This window comes from Chanos chanos, chromosome 6, assembly GCF_902362185.1.
Source record: "Chanos chanos chromosome 6, fChaCha1.1, whole genome shotgun sequence".
NCBI classification, from domain to species: Eukaryota; Metazoa; Chordata; class Actinopteri; order Gonorynchiformes; family Chanidae; genus Chanos; species Chanos chanos.
In genome coordinates this window covers 25,824,558-25,834,557 of record NC_044500.1, presented here as the reverse complement: position 1 = coordinate 25,834,557, position 10,000 = coordinate 25,824,558, and the positions used below count along the sequence as shown (strand labels likewise).

The 10,000-nt window shown below is 44.9% G+C and overlaps 1 protein-coding gene across 1 annotated transcript in view; it reads left to right on the top strand.

The window, feature by feature from the left end:
• LOC115815235 (plexin-A1-like) overlaps positions 1-10,000 on the top strand; it is a 124,873-nt gene that overhangs the window by 47,882 nt on the left and 66,991 nt on the right. Inside the window, exons 3-4 of the mRNA XM_030778193.1 lie at positions 1,209-1,337; positions 8,565-8,665. Of these exons, the coding sequence (XP_030634053.1) occupies positions 1,209-1,337; positions 8,565-8,665 (230 nt within the window). The remainder of the gene's footprint in view (positions 1-1,208; positions 1,338-8,564; positions 8,666-10,000) is intronic.

Below are 10,000 nucleotides of genomic sequence, written 5' to 3'. Positions count from 1 at the left end.
GGACATAGGAAAGAGGAGGTTAAATGTTAACTGAGTTTATGTGGGCAGTCGGGCGGGCGTGCATACGTGTGTGTGTGTGTGTGTATACTGGTGAATAGTTTTGGCAGAAGAGAGATGCCACACTCCGTACCCATCTGACCTACATTTCCAGAATCTGAAGGCTAGGGCTCCTTTGTGTGAATGTGTGTGTCTGTGTGTAAGTGTGTAAAATATATCCAGTCATCCATAACACTGCATCTGGTTTTGGCCTTAAGGCGCTGAACCAAACAGAAGCAGCGGAGGCAGTGTTGAGCGAGAGAGAGAGAGAAGGGGGGGTGTCACTGTGTTATGACATGGTTTTATTGTATTATGTTGTATTGGGTCACTGCCACTGTTATGTCATAGGGGAACATTACTGCAACATTACTATATAACAACACTACAGTATAACCGAAGTCTGGATTTACTGAACATTCTCTCTCTCTCTCCCTTCCCCCCGGTCTCAGTGACTTGAGTAGGTTCTCTCACATTCTCACACACGCACACGCACACACACTGAGAGAGAGAAGCAGAAAGAGGCTGAGCTGGGGTGTGTGAGTGTGAGGACTGAGCAGTCATCAGTCAGGCTGGGAAAAGAGATGAGAGATGATTTACCATGTCCCAGTGTATCACAAGCAGCTTGGCTACACAACCACCACAAAAAAATCACTGATATGGGTGTGTGTGTATTAGCCATTTGATAAGTGTTCTGTAGATATCAGATTAAATGAACCAGATGCTGTTAATGTAGCTAATCCCTCCTCTCTCTTTCTCTCACTCACACACACACACACACACACACACACACACACACACTCAGGAACTGAACAGGTTGGTTCTTAGTCACAGAGGTTTGAGAGCGAGGCATTTTTTCCCCCTTTATCTTTGTGGAATATATTTATATTTACCAGTTTGCTGTCAAGGATTGCCTAAACACAACTGATTGTAGACACAGAGGGAGACAGGTGAAGAGATTGAGAGAGTGTACTTGGCTGCTCAGTTATGTGTCTCATTGTGAGACAACAAACAAATTTCTACTTCTTTCACCATCCTGTCTTAACTTGCTCTCTCTCTGTGTGTGTGTGCGTGTGTGAGAGAGAGAAATATATTTATTTCTGGTGTTTACATGGAGCCCTGTGGCTAGTATCAGAAGGTGATATTAATGCAGTTGGTTTATTTGTTTGTTTCAGATCCTGATAAACTCTAAGAAGTCTGCTCTGGTGTATGAGAATGTTAGTGTGAGTGAAGGCAGTCCAATCCTCAGAGACCTGCTCTTCAGCCCTGACCAGGAGTACATCTATACCCTCACTGACAAACAGGTAACATGTGCACACACACACACACACACACACCACACACACACACATCTACACCCTCACTGACAACCAGTAACACACACTCACATACACACACACACACACACACATTTGCTGATGAACAGGTATGAATAACACTCACAAACAAACAGATAAGACTAATGTTCACACACACACAAATTCACACGTCCACATATGAATATACACACAATATTCAACCCAATTCTGCCCACAAAAATCAATCAAAAACAATTCTTTCATGCTCTCTCTTTCTCTTTCTCTCCTTCTGTCTCTTTCCATCAGCCTGTCTATCTATCTATCTATCTATCTATCTATCTATCTATCTATCTATCTATCTATCTATCTATCTATCTATCTATCTATCTATCTCTTAGCCTCATTTGTGCAGGTACAGTCTGAACAGTAACTGTCCTCTTTTTCTTTCTTTGTTTTTCTTTGGAGGTTAAAGTGGTTGATGTAGATTCAAAGGTGGAGAGGCTCTCTGGGGACTCTCTACTTCAGGTTTACATTTAGACTTGTTATTTAAGGTTCCCTTCTAAACCAGTTACACACACGCACACACAGGCACACTAAGGAAAGATGATGGTAGTCTATTCAGAGGCTGGTCTTCAGGGGGAAATGGAGACTGGCTATGTGCATTAAGGTGTCACCTGATATAGCCACTGATGCGTTACTGTGACGACTGATCTACTGAGGCAGGACAGGAGGACAGGGATGAATCATACGCACTCTCACAAATACAAACACACACACACACACACACACACACGCACTCACTACCTGTCTCTGTCATACACACTGTCACACCCTCTCTCTTTCTCTCTCTCTCTCTCTCTCTCTCTCTCTCTCTCTCTCTCTCTCTCTCTCTGTCTCTCTTTCTCATTCTCTCTCTCTCTCACACTCACGCACGCTCAAACATACAGACCCATGCACACACACTGTTGGGACACACAGACACACGCCACATATACACACCAGTGTCACAATACACTCACGTTGTGATACAATACAATACCAAATAGTAAGGACTGGCTTTGAATTGACACAAATGCCTTATATGTCCACAGACACACACATGCACATACACGCAAAGGATTCGAATCAAGACAGGAATCTAGACTTCCTTCAGTGTCCTCAGCTCTGAACTGACTCAGTTATCAGAGAGAGAGAGAGAGAGAGCTCTTAATGTCTCCTAATGTTTAAATGAGATACAGAGCTTAGATAACAGGGCCCTCTGCTGCTCTTATCAGGGCTGATCTACAACCTGATAGTCTTCGCACACACACATGCACACACAGACACACACTGCATACACTCACAATACACGCACTATATTGATACTGTACACACGTGCACACACTCCCATATATACACTGTATCCATGTTTGGCTCTGTTTGGTCGGAAGAGGTACACTTGCCATGAGTCCATTCTGGTTGAATGAGTTTCTCAGGCAGAATTGATGTAGGCCTCCTCATGTTATTAAATGTGTTAATGTATGTGCATATATTCAGAGCCTTAAACAGACACACACACACACAGTGGGGGTGTGATCATTGTCATGTTAATGCTAACAGAGTTGGCTTCAGTCGGCTCAGAGGAGTAGAGCAGGCAGATGGTAGGTGGACTTGAGCAGAGGTCCTCCATCTCCCTCACACACACACTCTCACGCACACTCTCACATGCACTCTCACACACACAACAACAGATGGAAGTCTTGAGTACTGGTGTATTATTGGTGTAATTAACGTCCTTATCATCGTACCTCAGTCAGTGCGCGTGCACACACACAGCGTCAGTTGCTACATGCAATACATTCATACGCACATGCGCGCACACAGACACACACACACACACACACACACACACACACACACACACACACACACACACACACAGTGTCAGTTGCTACATGCAATGCACTCATACGCACACGCGCGCACACACACACACGCACACACACACAGGCACACACGCGCACGCACACACACACACGCACACACACACACACACACAGTGTCAGTTGCTACATGCAATGCACTCATACGCACATGCGCACACACAGACATACACAGATAGACAGACAGACAGACCCACACACACACACACAGTGTCAGTTGCTACATACAATACATTCATACACACACACACACACACAGTGTCAGTTGCTACATGCAATGCACTAATACGCACATGCGCGCACACACACACACACACTGCCTATCCCTGCGTGTCTTTTATCCACCATCTCTCTTCCCTTCTCTCTTAATTCTTTTTTGTCACTTTGTAATTTTCCTTTTATTTCATCGGAAGTCCTGCTCTTATTTTCAGTCTATCCTTAAGCGTTGGAGCAGGGAAAGATATCCTTGATGGTCTGGACTGTCAGCTGCATTTGTAGATAGTGAGATGGTTTCTCTGTGTATCTTAATCTGTAGGATCTATGTGCTCTCTCTCTCTCTCTCTCTCTCTCTCTCTCTCTCTCTCTCTCTCTCTCTCTGAGTTGTACTGTCACTCATACTGCGTGCTGATGCTATCTGTTCCTAATGGAAGTTGAGCTGTTAGGGGATCTGTTTTGTCTTAGCTGAGTTCAGAGGGAGAAAGAGTAATTATTCTGTGTGAAATGCAACACAGTTTCTGCTAAACGTGCTAAACAAGAAAACAGGCCCGAGAGAGAGAGAGAGAGAGAGAGAGAGAGAGAGAGAGAGAGAGAGAGAGAGAGAGAGAGAGAGAGAGAGAGAGAGAGAGAGAGAGAGAGAGAGGCCTTTGCTGAGGAGAGTGTGTTGAACATTGACCCTGAGGCCAGGGTTCCTCTGCCAAAGCAGCTCTGTTTGCCACCTCAGCCACGACTCAGTGAGTGATTAATAATGCAGAGAGATCACACGGGCTTCTTTACGTCTAAACTCTCCTCTCTCAAACTCTGCTCTTCACGTCTGTATTCATTTCAAAGTCAATCTCTCTCCAATTCATTTTCCTCTCCCTGCACCAAATGATGGACAACTCCACCGAGAATAAGACTGAGACGGATGAGTTAGAGAGAGAGAAACTCACTGCTCTTTTTTCTTCCTCTCCTCTCTTTCATTTTTTAACATCCAGTTCTCTTTTATTGTCTCTTTCTCTCTCTCTCTCTCTCCCCCTTTCCGAAGGTGGAGGGGGATAATGGAAATGCCAGCGTTTGGAGTGGTATAGTGCCTCTCGCTCTTCAAAAACTCCATTTGGAGAGAGTGACAGCGTAATTTAGCACTAGCCCCTGTTTTCCAGCAGTTAATTAAAGACAGGCTGATAGCCTGTCTCCTCCCAGCCCAGCCGGGGCTCTCTGCCCTGGGCTAGACTCTGGGGGGCTGGCCTGGCTCTGCCAGGTCATGGAGGTAAGGTGCTCTTGGGCCAGGTTGTTTTCTGGATCAGAGAGACCTGACGCAGTGTGACGCAGAGTGAAATATCATACACTCTTTGACATGTGTAACTGTGACTGATTCAGAGGAAGGATTTTTTAAAGCATTTTTGTTAATGACCTGACAAATTTCTAGAGATTTGTGTAATTTGTCACTTTTTTTTTTAAACAAGCTTTGCTTTGAAGGTCTGAAAAGCAGTCAATTTGGGACTGTTCAGGTTTTCTTTGCCAGTTTTCTCTATGATTCAACACTGTACACACAAACAGTCTTTTAACCTGTGCATGCACACACACACACACACCATACAGTTTTTGATCCCATAATCCTTCCAATTAAAGGAATATTGGTCTTAACACTGGGTTAAGTCTGTATGTGTGTGTGTGTGTGTGTGAGAGAGAGAGAGAGTGAGAGAAAGGGGAGAGAGGCAGAGCCTGCTTTCTTGTGCAGTTAGTACATTGGCATATTGATCGCACTGGATCCAGCAAGTACATATTAAAAGCCCTCTGTTTGTGTGTGTGTGCATGCACACAGGTGTTTGTCAGATCCACTGGCCTATTCCCTCAGTCTTTGTCTGTTCTAACAAGCTGGAGCTTTGAGTAGAAGTGTTTGAGATGTTTACGTGGATGATGCAGTGAGGGATAGCATTAGGGCTGTATCCCTTTCCCCGCTCTGGGTTTGCTCTTATGTGAGCCTCAGAGCCATAAAACCCAGATTACGGATAATCTGTCCCTATAAGACTCTTTATAAGACCAACTCTCCTTTTATATTGCTTTGTGGATTGGGTCTTTTCTACAATCTATTGCACACAACACATTGTGGTTAAACAGTTAAATGCAACCAAAAAGCAACAGTGTGTGTGTCTGTGTGTGTGTGTATGTGTGTCCCAGTGTGGTCAAACAAATACTTTTTATCCGGTTTGATTTTATTGCTAGTTAAAATTCTGTGCTGTGAAAACTTTATGGGACGCACGCGCGCACACACACACACACAGACACACACACACACACACACACACACACACACACACACACACACACACACACACACACACACAGAATGTTCTGTGGGTCTAGACCATGCGCTTGAAGTGCTGTCATGTAGTGCCAGGCTGGATTTAGTAGTGTAGCTGCTGAACATATTACAGATCTGGACATAAAGGGAGGGAGACTTTATAGGGACAGATCTTGTCATTCAGATGCTGTCCTTTACGAAGTGTGTGTGTCAGCACTCAAAGACAGAAACCAGAGTTTGGTGACAGCATCCGTCTCTGCCCTTAATGATACTATGTGATCGGAAGAGAGCAAAAACAAAAAACAGCAGCAAAAAAAAAAAAAAAAAAAAACCCAACAGACTTCTAAAGGAATATTTACATCCAATTCATTAAACATTCATTAGTTCAGCCACAAGGGGAGCTCTGATTTGGCGACATCTGACAGACATAACAGGTAAGTCAGTGTCCAACTCTGACCTGTGCGACATGATCAGCTGCACCCCCGTGATGCCGTGGCTTTAGTGTTTTTCAGAGCCGCTGGACAGAAGTGCTCTCCTCTGATCTGTCTCTAACCCGCCCTCTGCAGCCCCACTGTTCATTAACACACCCTTAATTAGACAAATGACGGCCGTTTGAACAGAACTACATGGAAAAATGTGGACCCTCAGGAAAGAAGGAGAAAAACAACAAAAAAAAAACAGAGCTGGTCTCTCCAGTTGTACACACAGAGCCATGGAGCCTGTACATGCTTTGTTTAACTGCGCTGTGTCTTTTCCCTTCTCTTTTTTCCCTCCCACATTTTGTCATTTTAGTAAATCAAAATGTCTCCAATTAAAATAGATGCATTGGTGAAAGTCCTGGCCATCCAATAAGAAAGCAGGTTTGACAACTCCTTTCAGACAGTTCTGACATTTGATTGGCCGTCAGTTTGGTGTAATCTTGCCCTGTGAAATCCAGCTCCTGACAGTTTGGGTTTGCAGCTGTGGGAAGATGGTGAGGATCATTTTGGACGTCATCTGTGGTTCTTTCGGGACATGAAGTGTGTGTGTGTGTGTGTGTTTTTGCGAAGTGTGTGATGCGTGTGTGTGTGTGTTTGAAGCATGGGTGGTGGATCAGGGTGTGGAAATACTTTATTTAGCTTTGGGAAAGGCGTTTGTGAGAAAAAGAGAGAGGCGGCACCCATCAGCAGTCTGTGATGGCTCTAGACATCTCATCGTTTCACCTCTTCTCTCTGCAGGCGTTTTAGACACACACACATACACACACACACACGCACACACACACAGCAGGTCCACCTAATTCAGATTCCCACAGTACTGTGGCTGTGTGTGTGTGTGTGAGAAAGAACGAGAGATAAAAGAAAGAGGGGGAAAGAAAGAGAGAGATAAAAACATAAACCCATAGGATCGAGTTCAGAGTAACGATCTGCAGCGCTTTTATGAGTGACTCTTTTACGATTTATCATTTCTCTTTTTTATCCATCTCTTCATCCACTCTCTATCCAACTCTGTTCTCTCTCTCTCTCTCTCTCTCTCTCTCTCTCTCTCTCTCTCTCTCTCTCTGCTTTTCACCACAGGCTTGTTTCATATCTATGGTGAACTTGTGTTCAGTGAGGCACTATGGAATCAGCTTATATACCTAGCACATGCGCGCACGTGCGCACACACACACACACACACACACGTGCACACACACACAGAGTCATTCATGCACACCTGACCATTTTCACCCTCATCCCTCTGTTCCTGAGAACACTGCCATCTGTTCCCTTCTTCTCAGGGCTTTCACTCCACTCTTTTTCCTCCACTCATTCTATCCTTGCCTCTCCTCCCCTAACATCCTCTGCTCTCGCTCTCTTCCTCTCTCTCTCCCTTGCTCTCTATTCCTCTCTCTCTCCCTCTCTTTCTGCTATCCTTTTTTCCCTGTAAACTGATAGCCCTGTTTGGCAGGCCTCCAGCCCATCTTTCATGCCGTGTGTGTGCGTGTGTGTGTGTTTCTCTCTCTGGCTGCAGAATGACAGTCCTCAGGGGGATGTAGTTTAGTGTTGGTGCAGATTAAGAGGATCTATTTTCCCACTACGTTTTAAAGCTTTGCCTCAAGATGCAACACTATTCCACCTTCATTATTCTACCCTGGACTACATTTATTAACAGGCCAATTTCTCCTCAGCAATCCCTATCTCCCTTCCGCTCTCTCTTTCCTCTCCCTCACTACCACCCCCCACCCCCTTCTCTCCCTTCCCTCCCTCCCTACTCTCTCTCTTTCTGTCTCACATAAACACACACATACACACACGCACACACACATCCATACACACCCTTGCTTGCTGAGAAGCACTGATGCACTACCTCAGTCCCACGCGGTGGGCCCTGGGGGTGCCTGTCAATCAAATGTTGATCACCATGGTAACTGTCAGATGGCCCAGCATGTGAAAAGAAGCTGGTCCTGTCCTTTCCATATGCACACACACACACACGCACCCCTACACCTGTGTTTTTTTTTTTAATACACACGCACTTACGCACGCACACTCACACCGTCCCTCTCTCTGATGTTTTAATGTGTGTGTTCATGTGATGAGATCACAGACAGAGATTATGAGATATAAAATGATATCATCCACAGAGACACACACACACACACACAGATACAGAGTAATAAATGAATTTATACACTCTTGAGTGCTCTCAGACAATGGAACTGGTCATGTGGACACTGAGGGTGCTCTCACAGTTTACATCATTTGTACTGTCTGAAATGTGTGTGTGTGTGTGTCTAGCCTGGTCCTGTAACACAGCTGTTGGTCTCTCTCTCCGTGTGTGTGTCTGCAGGTGAAGCGTGTACCAGTAGAGAGCTGCGGTCAGTACACTACATGCACTGAGTGTTTGGGCTCCCAGGATCCTCACTGTGGCTGGTGTGTCCTTCACAATGTGTGAGTAAACGCCACCTTTAAACTTCTCACACACACACACACACACACACAGATTCATTGCAAGTAGGAAACACATGAAAAACAGAAGTACAGACTAATAGTATATTGACCAATGCTGACTAATACAAACTCCCAGTCTAACCGGAATAGTGTTGGCATTTCCTGTCCTGGCTTGGCTGCCCGTGCCAGCTAGGTAGTGACTGGCAGGGAGGGAAAGTAGTGGTGTTTCCTCAGACAAATGAACAGGCCCCCCCCCCCTTCCACAGCTCAGCGCCGACTGCCCGAGGTTGGCTGAATGTCTGCTTACTGACCTCCGCCAAATGTGTTAACATCGCTCGACAAAACTGCACAAGGCTTATTCTCAAATCAATGCAGTGTCTGGCATGAGTCGCACAAAGCGTCTGTTAGCTCCGTTCACCTCAGCTACGCTGACTGTAGTACCCATGGGAAACACACAACCTCACAGTCAGAGAGATCAGCAAAATCAACACGAACCAGACAGTCAGAGAGATCAGCAAAATCAACATGAACCTCACAGTCAGAGAGATCAGCAAAATCAACACGAACCTCACAGTCAGAGAGATCAGCAAAATCAACACGAACCTCACAGTCAGAGAGATCAGCAAAATCAACACGAACCTCACAGTCAGAGAGATCAGCAAAATCAACACGAACCTCAGTCAGAGAGATCAGCAAAATCAACACGAACCTCAGTCAGAGAGATCAGCAAAATCAACACGAACCTCACAGTCAGAGAGATCAGCAAAATCAACACGAACCTCACAGTCAGAGAGATCAGCAAAATCAACACAAACTTCACAGTCAGAGAGATCAGCAAAATCAACATGAACCTCACAGTCAGAGAGATCAGCAAAATCAACACGAACCTCACAGTCAGAGAGATCAGCAAAATCAACACGAACCTCACAGTCAGAGAGATCAGCAAAATCAACACGAACCTCACAGTCAGAGAGATCAGCAAAATCAACACGAACCTCAGTCAGAGAGATCAGCAAAATCAACGCGAAGAGGAGAGTCTTCTAAAGAAGAGAAATTTGGGATTTCTTGGATATTTTTTAATAGGTAGAAAAGAGAGTGTGTGTGCGTGTGTGTGTGTGTACCAAAAATAATATTCCGTGGAGGTTACAAGACAAAAGTGAATGTAGGAAATGTTAATTAAAATTCTCCCTCCAAAACACGCGAAAGAGGGAGGAGAAAAAAAAAACCTGTTGTTGATCTTTCAATCTGGCTGCGAGGGAGAAAATTAACATGTTTTTTAATTGAGGGCACGAAAAAGTGGCAATGCTATGCAATCAAGATCAGCTGCCGTGGCAA